The sequence below is a fragment of the Haematobia irritans genome, chromosome 4 (assembly GCF_050003625.1).
Source record: "Haematobia irritans isolate KBUSLIRL chromosome 4, ASM5000362v1, whole genome shotgun sequence".
NCBI lineage: Eukaryota > Metazoa > Arthropoda > Insecta > Diptera > Muscidae > Haematobia > Haematobia irritans.
The window spans coordinates 42,127,390-42,150,376 of NC_134400.1; the positions used below are offsets into that span (position 1 = coordinate 42,127,390).

Below are 22,987 nucleotides of genomic sequence, written 5' to 3' on the forward strand. Positions count from 1 at the left end.
GGGGGGGGGGGGGTTATCCCCCTCACCCCCCCCCCCTGAATACGGCCTTGAGCTGCTGTTGAAATAGTGAACATCCGTCCTATGACAAGCCCATGTAAAATTCATCGCTTTTGCGTCAATCTGGCACCACTTCCGGATCCAAAAAGAACATTTTCACTACTCTTTTGTTGGGATCTCATTTCTACCCAGCAAAAATAGCGTCGCCAAAAAAGTAATGAAAATGTTCTTTTTGGATCCGGAAGTGGTGCAAAATTGACGCAGAAGCGATGAATTTAACATGGGCTAGTCAACAGCCGTTGCACTGAATTTGCATCACTTCTTTAGCTGTGATCCGAATTCAATGTTTTGGATGTAAATTAAAAAAGTCTGTGATATTTTGTCAAAAAATTATTTTTATAATTTTTTTAAAATTTTTAATGGATTCTTACGCTTGTGGGAAACGTTTGACCTCAAATATTTTCAAAAATTCACAATTTTTTCTGATTGGATTTAGCATTTTTTTCGACAAAATTAAATGATTTCTACCATTTTATGAATTCTTACCCAGTTTTTAACCTATTTGAAACAAAAAAGGTTAAAATTACCCATTAAAAGTATTAAAAAATAAGATATAAAAAATTGAATTAAAAGAAATTCCTGGGTAGTTAAAATAAAGAACATCATTGGGAGTTCATCTTCTGGAAGTGCTTTTAAAGTTGTGCCTTTGGAAGAACTTCCAAATTTTTTTTGCTGGGTATAGACACTTCTGAAAATTAAATTTCTGTAGGAAATTTTCTGAAAATTTAATTTCTATAGGAAATTTTCTGAAAATTTAATTTCTATAGGAAATTTTCTGAAAATTTAATTTTTATAGATAATTTTCTGAAAATTTAATTTCTATAGGAAATTTTCTAAAAATTTAATTTCTATAAGAAATTTTGAGAAAATTTCATTTCTATATGAAATTTTGTCAATGTTTCATTTCTATATGAAATTTTGTCAAAGTTTCATTTCTATAGGAAATTGTGTCAAAATTTCATTTCTGTAGGAAATTTTCCGAAAATTTAATTTCTATAGCAAATTTTCTAAAAATTTCATTTCTATAAGAAATTTTATCAAAGTTTCATTTCTCTATGAAATTTTGTCAAAGTTTCATTTCTATAGGAAATTTTGTCAAAATTTCATTTCTATAGGAAATTTTCCAAAACACTTCACTTCTATAGGAGATTGTCTCAAAATTTCATTTCTATAAGAATTTTCTCAAATTTTAATTTCTTTGGAAAATGTTCTCAAAATTTCACTTCAATAGGAAATTTAATCAAAATTTCATTTCTATAAGAAATTTTCTAATAATTTCATTTCTATAGGAAATTTTCTCGAAATTTCATTTCTATAAGAAATTTTCTCAAAATTTTATTTCTATAGAAAATTTTCTAAAAATTTCATTTCTATAAGAAATTTTGACAAAATTTAATTTCTATAGGAAATTTTCTAAAAATTTCATTTCTATAAGAAATTTTCTAAAAATTTCATTTCTATTGGAAATTTTCTCGAAATTTCATTTCTATAAGAAATGTTCTCAAAATTTTATTTCTATAAGAAATTTTCTCTATATTTCATTTCTATAGGAATTTTTCTCAAATTTTCACTTCTTTAAGAAAATTTCCCAAAATTTCTATTCTATAGGAAATTTTCTCAAAATTCCATTCCAATACGAAATTTGGTCAACATTTTATTTTTAAAGGATATTTTCTGAAAATTCCATTTCTATATGAACTGTCTTAATTTTTTGAAGGGATATGCAACATCTTTCACATTTTTACACGCCTCAATTGAAGGTAAAGGCTACAAAAAATCTACTTGTCCGACCAGCGACTTTTCTATTGGCCTTGTAAAAATATGTTTTTTTATTTTTTTACTTAACAAAAGCTGAAATACAAATTTGCCCATTTATTCACATCATCTATTTCAAAATATTCAAAAGCATTAAAAATTAAATATATTATTTGTGTTAATTGCCATATGGGTTTGTTCACTATTCTGTTTAATATTTTTCTTTTATATAAAAATAAAGTATAAATTAATTTTGGTGGTTATTATTATTATTGTGCAAACTTGGTTATGCCCTAAACAAATAAAATTGACAATAATGCAACAACTATGAGATGACATAGTTTTTTTATATGAATTAAATAATCATGAATTATATAAAATTTAAAACAATTATTTAGTTTTTTGTGTAACTCTATAATAAAATAATGATGATAATAATTATAATAAAATAATCATAATAATAATTATAATAATAATCATATTAATATTAATAAATATTATTACAAATTATTGAGAAAAAATTACAAAAAACTTGGAATGTAAGATCACATTGAAATATACAAAAGCAAATAAACGATTTTTAGACATACATGCATTAATCAATACTTAATTATACATTCACATATTTTATATACATATATATTAACTTAAAATTTACAACATTATTATAATAATAAAATATCTTCATTATTTTTTTTTTATTTTGTTATATTTTTTTTTTTAATTTTAGCAATTATAACCATTTTGAAATTGTTCGCTTTTTGCATGTAGGGATGTAGGTCGGTGTTGTTTTGGATATAGCTTCATCTCCAAGGATAGATCTCAACACAGCTCTATTCTATGTCAGTGGCGGCTCATATTTCCTAAACGGAACCATTCTATTGTCTCTTCACGTAAATTATACCTACTTAAAGGAATTTTAAAACCTCCAAGCAACTCATTTTCCTGTAGAGTATCATGGGACCATACGGTAACGTGTAACTCTCGACTTTGTATTACCTCTAAGGGCATACGATATTCCAGCTGAAAAAAAGAAACAGAATTTTTGAATAATATTTTAAAATTTGGGAAAAAAATTCTATAGAAATAAAATTTTGACAAAATTTTCTATAGAAATAAAATTTTGACAAAATTTTCTATAGAAATAAAATTTTGACAAAACTTTCTATAGAAATAAAATTTCGACAACATTTTCTATAGAAATAAAATTTCGACAAAATTTTCTATAGAAATAAAATTTTGACAAAATTTTTTTATAGCAATAAAATTTTGACAACATTTTCTACAGAAATAAGATTTTGACAAAATTTTCTACAGAAATACAATTTCGACAAAATTTCCTATAGAAAAAAAATTTCAGAAAATTTTCTATAGAAATAAAATTTTCAGAAAATTTTCTATAGCAATAAAATTTTCTATAGGAATAAAATTTTCAGAAAATTTTCTATAGAAATAAAATTTTCTATTAAAATAAAATTTTCAGAAAATTTTCTATTAAAATAAAATTTTCAGAAAATTTTCTATAGAAATAAAATTTTAAAAAAAATTTTCTATAGAAATAGAATTTTGACAAAATTTTCTATAGAAATAGAATTTTGACAAAATTTTCTATAGAAATAAATTTTTGACAAAATTTCTATAGAAATAAAATTTTGACAAAATTTTCTATAGAAATAAGATTTTGACAAAATTTTCTACAAAAATAAAATTTCGACAAAATTTTCTATAGAAATAAAATTTTCAGAAAATTTTTTATAGAAATAGAATTTTCAGAAATTTTTCTATAGCAATACAATTTTCAGAAATTTTTCTATAGGAATAAAATTCCATTCGTTTTGTTTTGTTATTGTTGGTTTTGCTCTTTAAGCATTGTTGTTGTTTTTTATTGCAGCTTAAAACCATACATTGACTAAACTACAAGTGTAGCTTAACCAACAGAGAAAAAGAATTTTCAGAAAATTTTCTATAGAAATAAAATGTTCAGAAAATTTTCTATAGAAATAAAATTTTCAGAAATTTTTCTATAAAAATAAAATTTTCTCTAGAAATAAAATGTTCAGAAAATTTTCTATAGAAATAAAATTTTCAGAAAATTTTCTATAGAAATAAAATTTTCAGAAAATTTTCTATAGAAATAAAATTTGAACATTTTAAATTTTTAAATTTTTCTATAGAAATAAAATTTTGACAAAATTTTCTATAGAAAAAAAATCTTGACAAAATTTTCTATAGAAATAAAGTTTTGACAAAATTTTCTATAGAAATAAAATTTTGACAAAATTTTCTATAGAAATAAAATTTTGACAGTCTTCTAAAAAATAAAATTGTGACAAAATTTTCTATAGAAATAAAATTTTGACAAAATTTTCTACAGAAATAAGATTTTGACAAAATTGTCTATTTAAATAAAATTTTAACAATAGAAATAAAATTTTGACAAAATTTTCTATAGAATTACAACTTTGAAAAATTTTCTATAGAAATAAAATTTTGAAAATATATACAACAATAAATACAGATAAATAATGTCATCTAGTGCGAAAATAATGGATTTCCTTTTACTACACCTAACATATGTTAACACTTACCGTTTCCATATAACTTGGAACACAGGTTTTTCTCACCACTTTAGTTTTACGCTTGGTTACCTTTCTCTCATCTGGTTTTAAATAACATTTCACATAGGTATTTGGTTCCTGGCCACCAGCTAACAAAGGCAAACCTTTGGCGTGATGTATCTAAAAGAAAGAAAACAATAATAGTTTAAAACCAGTAAATAAAATCGAAAAACCGAAATGGGCTGACTATATATAAACAACTTTTGAGCCCAAAAACCATTTCCTATGGAAATGTAACGTTGACCAAAAATTCCTATACCAAACAAAAATATTGGCAAAATCTCAGATAGTCAAGGAATGTTGATAAAAATTTTTATAACAAAGAAATTTTGGACAACAAATTTTTGGCAATGAAATTTGAATGGAAAACTCTGGAGTCTGGGTCCATTATAAATATATATAGTGACGATTAAAAAAAAACATTTCCCTCAGGACTAGTCATTCTATGTACTACAGTGTGATATATAGACAAATGTGATTATCCTTTAAAATCAATAACAAGTAAGGAAAGTCTAAAGTCGGGCGGGGCCGACTGTATTATACCCTGCACCACTTTGTAGATCTACATTTTCGATACCATATCACATCCGTCAAATGTGTTGGGGGCTATATATAAAGGTTTGTCCCAAATATATACATTTAAATATCCCTCGATCTGGACAGAATTTGATAGATTTCTACAAAATCTATAGACTCAAAATTTAAGTCGGCTAATGCAATAGGGTGGAACACAATGTTAGTAAAAAATAAATATGGGAAACATTTAAATCTGAAGCAATTTTAAGGAAACTTCGCAAAAGTTTATTTATGATTTATCGCTTGACATATATGTATTAGAAGTTTAGGAAAATTAGAGTCATTTTTGCAACTTTTCGGCTAAGCAGTGGCGATTTTACAAGGAAAATGTTGGTATTTTGACTATTTTTGTCGAAATCAGAAAAACATATATATGGGAGCTATATATAAATCTGAACCGATTTCAAATTTGGCACGCATAGCTACAATGCTAATTCTACTCACTGTGCAAAATTTCAACTAAATCGGAGCAAAATATTGGCCTCTGTGGTCATATGAGTGTAAATCGGGCGAAAGCTATATATGGGAGCTATATCAAAATCTGAACCGATTTCAACCAAATTTGGCACGCATATCTACAATGCTAATTCTACTCCCTGTGCAAAATTTCAATTAAATCGGGGTAAAAGATTGGCCACTGTGGTCATATGAGTGTAAATCGGGCGAAAGCTATATATGGGAGCTATATTTACATCTGAACCGATTTCAACTAAATTTGGCACAATTGACGATACTATTAAACGTACTCGTTGTGCAAAATTTGAAGCAAATCAAGGTAAAACTCTGGCTTTTAGGGCCATATAAGTCCAAATCGGACGAAAGATATATATGGGAGCTATATATGAATCTGAACCGATTTAGCTGATATTTTGACGAAAGATATATATGGGAGCTATATATGAATCTGAACCGATTTAGCTGATATTTTGCAGATTTTACGGGACTGGCAAAATATTCAGATGTACGCAGTTTGAAGAACATCGGTTCATAAATACGTGAATTATGATTAAATCGGTGATAAATATATATGGCAGCTATATCTAAAGCTGAACCGATTTTTTCCAAAATCAATAGCGATTGTCTTTGACCCGAAGAAAGACGTCATGCCAAATTTGAGGACAATCAGACTTAAACTGCGACCTGTACTTTGTGCACAAAATTACATATACAGACAGACGGACGGACGGACGGACAGACAGACAGACAGACAGAAGAACATCGCTAAATCGACTCAGAATTTAATTCTAAGCCGATCGGTATACTAAAAGATGGGTCTATGACTACTATTTCTTGGCGTTACATACAAATTCACAAACTTATTATACCCTGTACCACAGTAGTGGTGAAGGGTATAAAAATAATTAACTTACCATTACAGTTAAAACATCTCTTTGATATTGCATGGATAGTTTTAATTGTCCCACTTCATTGGGTTGTTCTCTTGAGGTTTGTGGTTGAATTTCTTGAATATATCAAAAAAAAAATTATGCCATTATTACTTATTTCAATATAAATTTATATAGGTGACAATATCGTTACCTCTCACTTTGGATACATCCAATTTAGCCTCTCTTTGATCTCTTAATAAGGGATGGAAAAATGTATACACCAAATCCGAGTGGGCTATTTCGTCTGCTGAATTGAATAAAGAAATGAGGAAACGACGTATTTCCGGTAGACGTCTTTCAGCAACAGACTTAACATTGGAACGACCCACATGCAGGCCACTGGGTAAGCTAAAATAAGGTGAACGTGGATTATGTTAAAGGCATTTCTAAATAGTATACATATATTATAAACAATTAGGGTTAATTATATAGACTAAATGTCAAAATTTCCTATAGCATAGAGATTTTGACAAAATTTCCTATAGCTAAGAAAAATTGAGAAAATCTCCTAAAGCTTAGAAAATTTGATAAAATTTTCTATAGCAATAATTTTGATAAAATGTCTTATAGATAAGAAATTAGGACAAAATTCCCTATAGCAAAGAAATTTTGGCAAAATGTTCTATAGAAATAAAATTTTGACAAAATTTCCTATAGCAATAAATTTTGATAAAATCTCTAACAATTTCCTATACGATTTTCCACAGATTTGTTTTTTCTAAGCAATTTTGACAAAATTTCCTATAGCTAAGAAATTTAGACAAAATTTCCTATAGCAAAGAAATTTTGATAAAATTTCCTATAGTTAAGAAAATTTTACAAAATTTCCTATAGCAACGAAATCTTTACAAAATTTCTTATGGCAAAAAAAAAAATTGACAAAATTTTCTATAGCAATGAAATTTTGAAAAAATGTCCTATAGCAAAGAAATTTTGACAAAATTTCCTAAAGCAAAGAAATTTTGACAAAATTTCCTATAGCAAAGAAAATTTTTTAAAACTTATAAATCAAAGAAAATTTGACAAAATTTCCTATAATAAAGAAATTTTGACAAAATTTCCATTAGCAAAGAAATTTTTACAAAATTTCCTATAGAGAATAAATTTAGATAACATTTCTTATATATGCAAACAAACCATAGTAATTGCAACAAAATTTCCTATAGCAAAGGCATTTTGACAAAATTTCCTATGACAAAGAAATTGTTATAAAATTTCCTAAAGCAAAGAAATTTGGACAAAAAGTCCTACAGTAAACAAATTTTTGAAAATTTTTCGTAGCAAAGGCATTTCGACAAAAGAAATTTTGAAAAAATTTTCTACATTAAAGAAAGTTTTGAAAAATTTTCCTATAGCAAAGGCAACAAAATTTCCTATAGCAAAGGCATTTCGACAAAATTTCCTATGACAAAGAAATTGTTATAAACACTACAGTAAACAAATATTTGAAAATTTTCCTAGCAAAGGCATTTCGACAAAAGAAATTTTGAAAAAAATTTCTACATTAAAGAAATTTTTGAAAAATTTTCCTATAGCAAAGACATTTCGACAAAATTTCCTATGGCAAAGAAATTTTGACAAAATTTCCTATAGCAAAAAAATTATAATAAAATTTTCTATGGCAAAGATATTTTTATTAAGTTTCTTATTGCAATGAAATTTTGACAAAATTTCCTATAGCAATGAAATTTTGAAAAAATTTCCTATAGCAAAGAAATTTTGAGAAAATTTCCTACAGCAAAGAAATTTTGACAAAATTTTCATTAGCAAAGAAATTTTAGCAAAATTTCTTTGCAATAGGAAATTTTAGCAAAATGTTCTATAGCAAAGAACAAATTTTCTATAAGAAAGAAATTTTGACAAAATTTCCTATAGCAAAAAAATTATAATAAAATTTCCTCTGGCAGATATTTTTATAAATTCCTATAGCAATGAAATTTTGACAAAATTTCCTATAGCGAAGGCATTTTGACAAAATTTCCCATAGCAAAGAAATTTTGACAAAATTTCCTATAGCAAAGAAATTTTGACAAAATTTCCTTTAGCAAAATTTAGCAAAATTTTCTATAACAAAGAAATTTTGACAACATTTTCTATAACAAAAAAATTTGAACAAGATTTCCTATAGCTAAGAAAATTTCACAAAATTTTGATAAAATTTCCTAAGACAACAAAATTCTGACAAAATTTCCTATAGCAAATAAATGTTGACAAAAAATACTACAGTAAACAAATTTTTGAAAAAACATCCTATAGCAAAGAAATTTTGACAAAATTTCCTATAGCAAAGAAATTTTGATAAAATTTCCTATAGTTAAGGAAATTTTACAAAATTTCCTATAGCAACGAAATCTTTATATCCTATAGCAACGTATTTTTAACAACATTTTCTATAATAAAGAAATTTTGACAAAATTTCCCATAGCAAAGAATTTTGACAAAATTCCCTAAGCAAAGAAATTTTTTACAAAATTTCCTATAGCGAATACATTTTGATAAAATTTCTTACAGCAAAGAAATTTTGAGAAAATTTCCAATAGCTAATAAATTTCCTGTGGCAAAGAAATTTTAAAAAGAATTAAAAGAATTGCAAAATTCTGACAAAGTTTAATATAGCATAGATAATTTGACACAATTTCCTATAGCAAAGAAATGTTTACAAAATTTCCTATAGCAAGGACAATTTGACAAAATTTCCTATAGCAAAGAAATTTTGACAAAATTTCCTATGACAAAGAAATTGTTATAAAACTTTCTAAAGCAAAGAAATTTGGACAAAAAGGCCTACAGTAAACAAATTTTTGACAAAATTTCCTATGGCAAAGAAATTTTGAAAAACTTTTCTATAGTAAAGAAATTTTGACAAAATTTCCTATAGCAAAAAAATATATAATAAAATTTCCTATAGCAATGGAATTTTGACAAAATTTCCTATAGCAAAGAAACTTCGAAAAAAATTCCTATAGCAAACAAAGTTTGGCAAAAACTCCTACAGTAAGCAAATTTTTGACAAAATTTCCTATAGCAAAGAAACTTCGAAAAAATTTCCTATAGCATAGAGATTTGGACAAAATTTCATATAGCAAAGAAATTTTGTCAAAATCTTCTATAGAAATGTTGATAAAATTTCCTATGGCAAAGAAGTTTTAACAACAAAACAAAATATCCTATATCGAAGAAATTTTGACAAAATTTCCTATAGCAAAAAAAATTTGGCACTGAAATTTAGTTAAAATGATTTTTTGACAAAATTTCCTCTCGATGGAGGAAAACACAAAATTATAAACTATAAGAGAAATTTTTTAAGAGAATATTTGTGCATGCAAAATTTTATCAGTAATCACAAGGTATTGATAAAATAGAACACCTTTATGAGTACAAAAAACAACAAAACAAACAAATATAAAAAATAAAATGATAGCTGTTATAAAAAATAACAACAAAATAAGAGTTTTGTGGTGAGCTAGTTCCACAGTAACTCAGGGGGCAAAAGCAAAATCGGAGACCTATAGGCCACACATATTATAACGCGCCTCCAAACGAATCGGAGAAGTATTTGAGAAGAAACGCATGGTGTTTGATATGGTCTGACAAAACGATTTCATAAATATTTCTGTTTTTGTGTTTTTGGAATGTGACTCAAGTTAGAATATCAAAGGAAGAAAAGAATCAGAAAAATCAATGATAACGCATAGCAAAACATGATAAAATTGAATTGAAAAACCATAAAGAAAGAAAAGTCAAAAGTAATGGCAAAAGTTAACTTAAATGATCAAGGTATGGGGGAAAACCCTTTACAAAAAAAATATGGAAATATGTTAAGTTTTCTAAATTAAAATCTCTTATTTATTTAAAGATAACCTGCATATGGTTGGAGTTGTTATAGTCCCAGTGTGTTTTTTAATTTGTTTAATATTCTCCGTATTGGGTATTAAATTATGGTGGTTTAAACATCGTTTAAGTTTCGAGCACTCTTCGAAAGAAACTCCTGCTGCTGCAGATGCCACACCAAATGCTGTGGTAATAAAGAGAGAAAAGAAACCAAGGTTTTCCAAAGATAAACGTTGGTCACAGCAAGTAAGTATTAGGCTCCTTTTATAACTTTCCAATATAGACGTAGAAATAAAATTTTCAGAAAATTTTCTATAGAAATAAAATTTTTAGAAAATTTTCTATAGAAATAACATTTTCAAAAAATTTTCCATAGAAATAACATTTTGAGAAAATTTTCTATAGAAATAAAATTTTGACAAAATTTCCTTTGGAAATAAATTTTTGACAAAAATTTTTCTATAGAAATAAAATTTTGACAAAATTTCCTTTGGAAATAAATTTTTGACAAAATTTTCTATAGAAATAAAATTTTGACATAATTTTCTATAGAAATAAATTTTTGACAAAAAATTCTAGAGAAATAAAATTTTGACAAAAAATTCTACAGAAATAAAATTTTGACAACATTTTCTATAAAAATAAAATTTTCAGAAGATTTTCTATAGAAATAAATTTTTGACAAAAAATTCTAGAGAAATAAAATTTTGACAAAATTTTCTATAGAAATAAAATTTTGACAAAATTTTCTATAGAAAAAACATTTTCAGAAAATTTTCTATATAAATAAAATTTTTCCAAATTTTCTATAGAAAAAAAATGAACAAAATTTTGTATAGAAAAAAAAAATAGAAATAAAATTTTGCCAAAAATTTATATAGATATAAAATTTTGACAAAATTTTCTATAGAAATAAAATTTTGACAAAATTTTCTATAGAAATAAAATTTTCAGAAAATTTTCTATAGAAATAAATTTTAACAAAATTTTCTATAGAAATAAAATTTTAACAAATTTTCTATAGAAATAAAATTTTCAGAAAATTTTCTATAGAAATAAAATTTTAACAAAATTTTCTATAGAAATAAAATTTTCAGAAAATTTTCTATAGAAATAAATTTTAACAAAATTTTCTATAGAATTAAAATTTTCAGAAAAATTTCTATAGAAATAAAATTTTCAGAAAATTTTCTATAGAAATAAAATTTATAGAAAATTTTCGATAGAAATAAAATTTTTAGAAAATTTTCTATAGAAATAAAATTTTAACAAAATTTTCTATAGAAATAAAATTTTAACAAAATCTTCTATAGAAATAAAATTTTGACAAAATTTTCTAGAGAAATAAAATTTTGGCAAAATTTTCTATAGAAATAAAATTTTGACAAAAATTTTCTAAAGAAATTAAATTTTGACAAAATTTTCTATAAAATACAATTTTGACAAAATTTTCTATAGAAATAAAATTTTGACAAAATTTTCTATGGAAAAAAGTTTTAACAAAATTTTCTATAGAAATAAAATTTTCAGAAAAATTTCTATAGAAATAAAATTTTCAGAAATTTTTCTATAGAAATAAAATTTTTAGAAAATTTTCTATAGAAATAAAATTTTTAGAAAATTTTCTATAGAAATAAAATTTTCAGAAAATGTTCTATAGAAAGAAAATTTTGATTTTTTTTTTGATTTTGGTGGATTATTTTTGGCACGAGTGGCAACCGTGCTTACATATCCCGTTATTAAGGATTCGGTTAATAATCTAAACATCAACCACCTGTTTTTAGACACAAAATGTGACAAAATTTTCTTTTTCCCATCTATGGTAATGAAATCACGAAAAATTCTAATCAATTCTGAATTTTATCCCTGATAATGGTGAATGTATGATGTCTGGTGATGTTGTAAGAGGAAAACTCATTTAGATTAAAAGAAAAAAAAACAAAAATACTATAATTGAAGAAATCAAACTACCTCCGGTGACAAACGCCAAAAAACAATAAAATTCATTTTTTTTTATTTAGATAAGATTTTTTATATATTGGTCGAATGGGTGGCTGGCTGGTAGTTTAAGTGGTTGGTGGTTACGAGGGTGACGCATTCACTATAGCGTGTACTCTCATCATTATTTATTATAACTGCCTTAGTCTGATATGTGAATTTTAATGAATGTATTTAGAGGCCAAGGTATTTCTCGATTCTTTTTGTGTAAATGAATAAATATGTGGGCTTTTTGTTGATATTTGTTAAAACAAATAAAAATATATTTTAATATTGCCATACATAAGATTCAGAACACTTCAGATGAGAAACTATCGTTTACTCAATGAAACCTACTTGGAAATTTCAAACTGTTAAATTGGTACTTGTGGAACTATAAATATAGTAGCTCTCCAGGTGGTAAGTAGCTATTGCCCTAACAAGAGGCTAACACTACAAAAACCAACATCATTAAAATTAAATTAGAGGTAGTAACAATTAGAGAACTTTAAGATTTTTGTAAATATTAAAGTAAGCTGAAAACTTTGTTCCTTAATGCAACAAATTTATTTGAATTTTAATTTGTCAAAATTTTATTTCTATAGAAAATATACTCAATATTTTATTTCTATAGAAAATTGTCTGTAAATTTTATTTCTTTATAGAATTTTCTCAAAATTTTATTTCTATAGAAATTTTTTTCAAAATTTTTATTTCAAAATTTTTTTTTTCTATAGAATATTTTCTGAAAATTTTATTTCTATAGAAAATTTTCTCAAAATTGAATTTACTATTTTTATGTTAGCCTGATATAAATGCAGTATTAAAATAATAATGATATGTCAAATTTTATTTCTGCAGAAATTTTTGTAAAAATTTTATTTCTATAGATTTTTTTTAATTTTATTTCTATAGAAAATTTTCTGAAAATTTTATTTCTATAGAAAATTTTCTGAAAATTTTATTTCTATAGAAAATTTTCTGAAAATTTTATTTCTATAGAAAATTTTTTGAAAATTTTATTTCTATAGAAAATTTTCTGAAAATTTTATTTCTATAGAAAATTTTCTGAAAATTTTATTTCTATAGAAAATTTTCTGAAAATTTTATTTCTATAGAAAATTTTCTGAAAATTTTATTTCTGTAGAAAATTTTCTGAAAATTTTATTTCTGTAGAAAATTTTCTGAAAATTTTATTTCTATGGCAATTTTTCTGAAAATTTTATTTCTATAGAAAATTTTCTGAAAATTTTATTTCTGTAGAAATTTTTCTGAAAATTGTATTTCTATAGAAATTATTATTTCTATGGCAATTTTTCTGAAAATTTTGTTTCTAAAGAAAATTTTTTGAAAATTTTGTTTCTATAGAATTTTTTTTCTATAGAAACTTTTTGCAAAATTTTATTTTTATTTGAAATTTAATTTGTCAAAATTTTATTTCTATAGAAAATTATCTGAAAATTTTATATTTTTCCAAATTGTTTTCTATAGGTAATTTTTGCAACATTTTTTTCTATAGAAAATGTTCTGAATAATTTTTTCTATACAATTTTTTCTATAGATTCCTTTTAAAAAAGTTTTTTTCTATCGATTTTTTGTTTAGTTTTATTTCTATCGATTTTTTTAATTTTATTTCTATGGAAAAATTTTTGAAAATTTTATTTCTATAGAAGTTTTTCTGAAAGTTATATAAAATATAGATCATTTTTGACAAATTGTATTTCCATAGAAAATTTTCTGAAAATTTTATTTCCATAGAAAATTTTCTCAAAATTTTTTTATTTATATAGAGAATTTTCTGAAAAATTTATTTCTATAGAGAAACTTTTATTTCTGTAGAAAATTTCCTGAAATATTTTTAATATAGAAATTTTTTTGAAAATTTTATTTCTATAAAAAATTTTCTGAAAATTTTATTCCAATAAAAAATTTAATCTAATTTTTTTAAAGAAAATTTTTATTTTTATTTATTTATTTTTTTTTTTTCTCATATTTCAGGTATATCACAATGTTCAAGTTCATGGAGTTTTCAAACAAACCAAAGAGGATGACTCATTGATTCAAACATCCCTTCAATTACCACGTGAGTTAAACTTTATTTGAAAAATTTTTAATTTTAAGATTTTCGAAATCCGTTTTTGGTTTTTTAGCGGTACGCATACGTCAAGCTGAAAGTGCTCCATCTCTACTATTACCACCGCCCAGATATAAAAGAAGACCACAATATGTGCAATCAACAGCATTTGAGGAATTGAGTGAATCCCATGTGGAAACATTTAATGAGACCTCGTATACCAATGAGAAACCCAGCCAATCTCAAGAGACCCACGATGAGAAGGATTCCGCCTTAATAGGACTTAATTCCACAACTGAAGTATCCCTAACTTTTAAGGAAGTTGAAAAAGTTTTTCCAAATCATGAAATAAAAATCCAAGAAGATGTTCTACCATTGGATTTGGGTATACCTAGCGCTCCTAAACGTATTGGCCGCAGTAGTTCTACCTTGGCCAAAGTACAAAATGATACAGAAAAATCCCATCATCGTTACCTTAAAAGTTCTCAATCGATATCAATACCCGAACATCGTAAGATTGTGGAAAGAAAACCAACTGAAATTCATAAGCCTAGCGAGGATCTTACCAAGATCGATGATTTGGAGGAATCACAATTCGATAAATTCACTGAACGAAGAGTGACCAAGGGCTACATTAAATATGAAGAGATAGATAATCAGGCAACTCTCAAGGATTATCGTCAACATGATATTGGTAATTTTTATAATGCTTTTCATAATCAATATTGGAGTGACATGGAACCCATAGAGGCTTTAAGAAATGAAGAGATTATTTATCAAAATCCAACAAGTCCAGACATTTGTGAAATAAATGAGGCCATAGAGAAATATGAGAATTCATTGAGGCCGCGAGATTTTGCGAAAGATAACACCAAATTTGGGATAACCGGAAATGATGATAGGGAATTTAACTTTAATGACTCTGAACAATGGAATAAATATAAAAACCATAAACAGTGGGAAAGTAATTCTAGTTTGAGTGGGGCAAAAATAGACCATGGAACTCATACCCAATTCCTCAATTCTCACCATTCATATAAAAGTCCGGAAATTCAAAATTGCGGGGAAGATATTAAAAAGCCACAATTAATGGAAAATAATGACCTTGCAGATTGGGCCAGAATAGATGCAACTTTGGCTTACAATAAAACCGTTAAAGAAGCTTCCTCAAATACCACAATGATTACAGATATAGATGATGATTTTACTCCCCAACCAATGGCCCACAGAATTGATGCAAATTTGGCTTACAATAAAATCGATAAGGACACTTCCTCAAATCCCACAATGATTATAGATATAGATGATGATTTTACTCCCCAACCAATGGCCTTCGTTGAAGATTTATATCAGAGCCAGCAAAAGGAAAATGAGGAACCTTCTGACGGTAAGATTAGATTTGAAAGAGCTCTGATTGATAATAGTGAGGAAAAATTCACATTAAATCAAAGAAGACCCACGACATATGTCATCAGATCATCTCTCGATAATGAGGAGGAGGAAGAAACGCAAGATCAGAAAAATTCGGAAACTATGGTGAGATTTGAAAATTCTCTGAATGGATATAAAAACGAGGAAAAATTCACTTTAAATCAAAGAAGACCCACGGCCTATGTCATCAGATCATCTCTCGATACTGAGGAGGAGGAGGAGGAAGAAGAAAGGCATGATCAGAAAAATTCGGAAACTGTGGTGAGATTTGAAAAATCTCTACATCAAAATGATAAAGAGGAAAAATTCACTTTAAATCAAAGAAGACCCACGGCCTATGTCATCAACTCCCCTTTTGAAAATGAAGAGGTAGATGAGCTAAATGCCTCGGAAACCTCGGAAAGTATGGTGAGATTTGAAAAGTCTCTACATCATCAACATGATAAGGATGAAAACATCACTTTAACCCAAAAATATATGATCAGATCACCTCTTGATACTGCAGAAGAGGATGAAGCGCACCACCAGGAATCCTCTGAAACTATGGTGAGATTTGATACAGCTCTGGACGAAGATGATAGAAATGAAAAGTTTACTTTGAATCAAAGAAGACCCACAGACTATGTCATCAGATCATCTCTTGATAATGAAGAGGACGAAGAGCAATATCAGCAATCCTCTGAAACTAGGGTGAGATTTGAAACCCCTCTGGGCGTAGCAGATAGAGACGAAAAATCCACTTTGAATCAAAGAAGACCAACAGCCTATGTCATCAGATCAAATTTTGATAGTGAAGAAGACGAAGTCCATAGCCAGGAATCCTCTGAAACTAGGGTGAGATTTGAAATCCCTCAGGGCGTAGAAAATAAAGACGAAAAATTCACTTTGAATCAAAGAAGACCCACGGCCTATGTCATCAGATCATCTCTTACTGATGGAGAGGAAAATGAGGACCATCAGAAATCCCCACAAGCTATGGTAAGATTTGAAAATTCTCTTGCTGACAACGATACAGAGGAAAAATTCACTTTAAATCAAAGAAGACCAACAGCCTATGCGCTAATTAGATCAGCTCTGGATTATGAAGACGAAAAAGAAGAGCGAAAGAACTTCGAGGTTTTAGATAAATTTGAAGACTCTTTTGTAAATGAAAATCATGATTATGAGAGATCTACAACTAAAGCTACTGAGAATCTGGAGAATCCACCACATCATGTGAAATTCTTGGACAATGATGAAGATGTAAATTCCCAAGAAAAATTCACTCTTAACCAAAGACGACCAACGGCTTTTGTGTCTTCGGAGCAATGGGTATTTGGACCGGAAACCAAAGACCAAACACAAACTGAAGACTTTTTAAGGGATTCACAAGAGGGGAATTTCACTAAAGAAAATGGCTCATACAATAAAAATGAATTGAATGGTATCTCCCATGCCAAAGATATAAGATCCTCCCAAAATCCAAAACCAAAGAATCATGCAAATCTTACAACAGATATTATATGGCAAGAATTGGAAAAGGATATCGATATGAATCATTGCCAAAATATTGAAGAAGAATTTTCACGTATACGACATTCAATTGAAATGAATGAGGCTGATTTTCTCGAACTCAAGGAAGACTTACAATTAGCCTCACCTCCAAGCTCGCCCATCTTCAAAGTCCCATATGCTCCAACAGCCACATCTGACAATGGTTTTGGTAAGACCATAGAAGATGATTGGGAAAATTTCGAAAAACTACAAACAGTTGAGCAATTCAGGCCCAATACTCCAGTCAGCCATGATGATATATCCTTAACCTATAATATGATATCCAATGCCAAAGGTATCACCACTGTCTCAATACTCAAGGAATCCAAGATGGACTATACTCCTGAAATAACTGAATCCAAAGGTGCAAGCGTAACTAATAAACCTAACCGCAAGAGTAAGGTAACATTTGATTTTAAGGCCGAAGAGTATTTAATACCCTCCCGTAAATATCCTTCCGATGAAGAAGAATATGAAGATGTATTTGACAATAAGACGATAACTGCTCCTATACCCATGCAACGGTTGTCTAATCTCAATTACATCAAAGATAATTCCTATAGTCCTGTGGTAGCTTCATCCACGAAAATCTCATTGTTTGGTTCGTCGTCCCATGATCAAGATGATGTCGAAGATAGCTGGTCTGCCATACGTAAACATCGCAATATGACCACACAATTTCAAAATTTAGATCTTTCTGAACCACCTTCACATCCCCCTCCACCTTTACCAATTGATCTAGACGATGATAAGGATGATAATCTGAAATCCCCACCACCACCGAAACCTGCTTACCGTAATCCAATGGCTCAATTGGCCATACAAAGGGCAAAAGAGGTGCGTAACGAAATGGAAGGATTTAAGGGACGCTCCATAAGAGATGTTAAAAAGAGAACGACGACATCTCAAGAAATCTTGAATCTAAAAGAAGATTTCGATGATACCGAAGCTTAAGAGTTAGGGAACAATTGCCAAATTAGCCAGTACAATACTTTTTTGTAATTATGTAGAAATACTAGATTCATAAACTCAATTGGAATAAATGTGGAATCAATAGAGACATATTAAAACAAGGTAGTTGTTTTACTTGGAATCGGAGTCACGGTTACCACAGTTAGTAGAATGCTATCAGAATTTTCAATGGAAATAAAATTTTGACAAAAAAAATATTTCTAAAATTTTATTTCTATAGAAAATGTTGTCAAAATTTTATTCCTATAAAAATTTTCTCAAAATTTTATTTCTATAGACAATTTTGTCAAAATTTTATTCCTATAAAAATTTTCTCAAAATTTTATTTCTATACAAAATGTTGTCAAAATTTTATTTCTATAGAAAATTTTCTCAAAATTTTATTTCTATAGAAAATGTTGTCTAAATTTTATTTCTATAGAAAATGTTGTCACAATTTTATTTCTATAGAAAATTTTGTCAAAATTATATTTCTATTGAAAATTTTGTCAAAATTTTATTTTTATAGAAAATTTTGTCAAAATTTTATTTTATAGAATATTTTGTCAAAATTTTATTTTATAGAATATTTTGTCAAAATTTTATTTCTATAGAAAATGTTGTCAAAATTTTATTTCTATAGAAAATTTTGTCAAAATTTTATTTCTATAGACAATTTTGTAAAAAATTTTATTTCTATAGACAATTTTGTCAAAATTTTATTTCTATAGATAATTTTGTCAAAATTTTATTTCCATAGAAGAAATTTTATTTCTATAGACAATTTTGTCAAAATTTTATTCCTATAAAAAATTTTCTCAAAATTTTATTTCTATAGAAAATGTTGTCAAAATTTTATTCCTATAAAAAATTTTCTCAAAATTTTATTTCTATCGAAAATTATGTCAAAATTTTATTTTTACATAAAATTTTGTCAAAATTTTATTCCTATAAAAAATTTTCTCAAAATTTTATTTCTATAGAAAATGTTGTCAAAATTTTATTTCTATGGAAAATTTTCTCAAAATTGTATTTCTATAGAAAATTTTGTCAAAATTTTATTTTATAGAATATTTTGTCAAAATTTTATTTCTATAGAAAATTTTGTCAAAATTTTATTTCTATAGAAAATTTTGTAAAAATTTTATTTCTATAGAAAATTTTGTAAAAATTTTATTTCTATAGAAAATTTTGTAAAAATTTTATTTCTATAGACAATTTTGTCAAAATTTTATTTCCATAGAAGAAATTTTATTTCTATAGAAAATTTTGTCAAAATTTTATTTCTATAGACAATTTTGTAAAAATTTTATTTCCATAGACAATTTTGTCAACATTTTATTTCTATAGAAAATTTTGTGAAAATTTTATTTCCATAGAAGAAATTTTATTTCTATAGAAAATTTTGCCAAAATTTTATTTCCATAGAAGAAATTTTATTTCTATAGAAAATTTTGCCAAAATTTTATTTTTTGTCAAAATTTATTTCTATAGAAAATTTTGTCAAAATTTTATTTCTATAGGAAATTTTGTCAAAATTATATTTCTATAGAAAATTTTTTCAAAATTTTATTTCTATAGAAAATTTTGTCAAAATTTTATTTCTATAGAAAATTTTGTCAAAATGTTATTTCTATAAAAAATTTTTTAAAATTTTATTTCCATAGAAGAAATTTTATTTCTATAGAAAATTTTATGATTTCTATGACCTCAAACCGAACAAAATTAATAATCAGAATAATCATAAAATAGGTCAACAACACTCAAAAATACGTAAAAAATTTATTTCTATAAAAATTATGTCCAAATTTTATTTCTATAGAAAATGTTTTATTTCTATAAAACATTTTGTCAAAATTTTATTTCTATAGAAAATTTTGTTAAAATTTTATTTCTATAGAAAATGTTGTCAAAATTTTATTTCTATAGAAAATGTTGTCAAAATTTTATTGAACCATTTACACTATCGCTATGCATCGTTTTTTCATGTATTTACAATCCCTTTAACTTTTTTGTTTAAATTCAAAATGTCCAACATTTGGAATAGAAAAAAAAAATAACCATACACTTACCTATGCAATTTGGCTAAAGGAAAATGTAGGCACAATTTCTGATGGAATTCCGTAAATTCTTTGTAAGAACGAAACAGATGAGTAGGATCAGTTTGACCATGGCGGGTTACTTCTAAAATATATGTATAATACTTTTCCATATCGTAATGTTTTTGACAACGAACAACCATAACACTTTTCAAGCGGCCATCCTGTTGCATTCTGAAATGAGAAAAATATACATTTTTTTGGTAATGATCATTGTTTTTTTTTGTAATATACTTACGTATACTTTCTAGGAACAAAAGACAATAATTCTCCACTGCCCTCATCATTGGAGAAACGCATTTGTGCTAAATTGTGCAAAAAGAAATTAAATTGTGTAAACCAACTTTTCAACGAGAATTGTATCATTTTTGCAAATGAAGCAGCTGCCTCAGGATTCGATTGTGAGGGCAATAAGGCGGTACGAACATAACTAACAGCATCGGCTGTTACACCCGGTATACCGGCAGTGGCCATTAAGGCTAACATGTGTAATAAAAGATCACCATGTTTGCGTATAATGTTAAAGGCACGACAGCATAAATCAACAAAATAATGAAAATCCGTAGAAGGTTTATCGCCACCATTTATAACATAGGCCATGTCCGAAGTTAAGACAAATGGAGTGCGATCCCTAGTTAAAAACGAAAATGAACAACAAAAGATTAAAATTTAATGATATAAAATTAACAACAAAAAATAACTAATCTTACCTTTTAAAATTGCCAAACATTTGGGCATCACCCAAAAATTTGCCAAAATCTATGTGAAATAAATGTCCTGAGGTTTTTAACATGATATTGTCATTATGTCTATCACATATGCCCAAAATATAAGTAGCTACGCTATAACCAGCACAGGAGACTAAAAATATAAAGGAAACAAGATCAATTAAAATTTTAATATATTTTTCTAGAAAGCAGGGTTATAGTAGATTGGAGCTGAGAAATTGACATCCTATGTTAAATTTTAAACCATGTAAAAGTCATTGGCGATTTTTTATAGAAATAAATAAATATAGAAATAAAATTTTGACAAAATTTTCTATAGAAATAACATTTTGCAAAAATTTTCTATAGAAATAAAATTTTCTACAGAAATAAAAGTTTGACAAACTGTTCTATAGAAAAAAATGACAAAAGTTTCCATAGAAATAAAATTTTGATAAAATGTTATATACCCAGCAAAAACTAGGTAACCACATCTCATTACAATTGACATTACCAGGAGTAAAGCTGTCATTACACGTTGCATTACATTGCGGCGAGTTATAATGACTAACTTGTAATGACAAAAATAAATACTTCTCGGTAATTTTCGAATTGTTATTCTCAAATTTTATGCAGTTGTAGTTAACGAATTAATAAAATAGAATAAATGATGGTACCATTAGGTATAATTATTCACATAATCGAGCGCTTACATAAAAAAATCAAAAAGAATATGTAATATAACGGTAATTCTGAAAAATTTTCCGTTAATAAATTTTTATCGCAAATATTTCATAATAATTGTGTTTAATGACATTGTCATATTATGTTATAAAATAAATGCTTTCTTATTCCGCATTCACATTACACTTCCAAAATGCGCTTAAACTAAATTTCGAATGCCATTTGCCTTATAAAAAAGAGACTTAAAATCCACTTTTAGTAGATTTTGAACCTTATGTGAATTGGATATATTATAACGTAATTCACGAATCCAACTCCCTTAAACAACCTACATTTATTTCTATTTTAAGTGTGAAATTAATTGGATCTTATTTAGATTATTTATTAGATTTTTTTTATTTATACAATATTCGTTTCTATTCAAGTAGTTCTTCTATTACAGCATCACTCGCCATATTTATTTATTTATTTATTTATTTATATTTATTGTGAAAAAAACCAAGCCAGAAATCAATATTTTCGAGATTTATTTGCCTGAGACAATAAGTGGCTATTTTGCAAGCTTTGGTGTATCTACGAATAAGTCATTACATATTAGGTGATTATATGCTTTAAATGCACTACTTATTTTATGGCCGAAAGTATGCCTGGGGAGAAGTACTTTCCTTCTAGGACATGCGTATGTAAATGTAATCCGAAGCGATGCCAATTAATAAGTGGTTATTAATTTTTAAATAGGCTTACCTACAAGATTACCGGGTAATGAGAGTTTTTGCTGGGTAGAAATACAATTTTGTGAAATTTTTCTATAGGAGTAAAATTTTGTGAAATTGTTCTATAGAAATAAATTTTTTTCAAAAATTTTCTATAGAAATAAAATTTTGACAAAAATTCTATCGAAATAAAATTTTGACAAAATTTTCTATAGAAATAAAATTTTGACAAAATTTTCTATAGAAATAAAATTTTGACAAAATTTTCTATAGAAAAATTTTGACAAAATTTTCTATTGAAATATAATTTTGATAAAATTTTCTATAGAAATAAAATTTTGACAAAATTTTCTGTAGAAATAAAATTTTGACAAAATTTTCTATAGAAATAAAATTTTCACAAAATTTTCTATAGAAATAAAATTTTGTTAACATTTTTATAAAGAAATACAATTTTGAAAAAAAAAATTATATAGAAATAAAATTTTGACAAATTTTTCTTTAGAAATAAAATTAGTACAAAATAAAGTTTTGACAAAATTTTCTATAGAAATAAAATTTTGACAAAATTTTCTATAGAAATAACATTTTGA

General features: G+C 26.2%; 2 protein-coding genes across 3 annotated transcripts in view; one reads left to right on the top strand and one right to left on the bottom strand.

The window, feature by feature from the left end:
* Positions 1 to 2,521: 2,521 nt before the first annotated feature.
* Pi3K68D (phosphatidylinositol-4-phosphate 3-kinase catalytic subunit Pi3K68D) overlaps positions 2,522 to 22,987 on the bottom strand; it is a 57,090-nt gene continuing 36,624 nt past the window's right edge. For both annotated transcript variants that reach the window (XM_075308023.1, XM_075308024.1), the window contains 7 exons: positions 21,001 to 21,151; positions 20,529 to 20,921; positions 20,264 to 20,464; positions 6,546 to 6,742; positions 6,377 to 6,468; positions 4,401 to 4,550; positions 2,522 to 2,835 (listed from right to left, as the gene is read on the bottom strand). In XM_075308023.1, coding sequence (XP_075164138.1) covers positions 2,656 to 2,835; positions 4,401 to 4,550; positions 6,377 to 6,468; positions 6,546 to 6,742; positions 20,264 to 20,464; positions 20,529 to 20,921; positions 21,001 to 21,151 — 1,364 coding nt within the window. In that variant the 3' untranslated portion in view covers positions 2,522 to 2,655. The remainder of the gene's footprint in view (positions 2,836 to 4,400; positions 4,551 to 6,376; positions 6,469 to 6,545; positions 6,743 to 20,263; positions 20,465 to 20,528; positions 20,922 to 21,000; positions 21,152 to 22,987) is intronic.
* LOC142233634 (uncharacterized) lies at positions 9,893 to 18,313 on the top strand. The gene is made up of 4 exons (XM_075304635.1): positions 9,893 to 10,171; positions 10,251 to 10,471; positions 14,201 to 14,285; positions 14,353 to 18,313. Exons 1-4 carry the CDS (start codon positions 10,144 to 10,146, stop codon positions 18,192 to 18,194), a joined length of 4,176 nt encoding a protein of 1,391 aa, XP_075160750.1. The 5' UTR covers positions 9,893 to 10,143; the 3' UTR covers positions 18,195 to 18,313.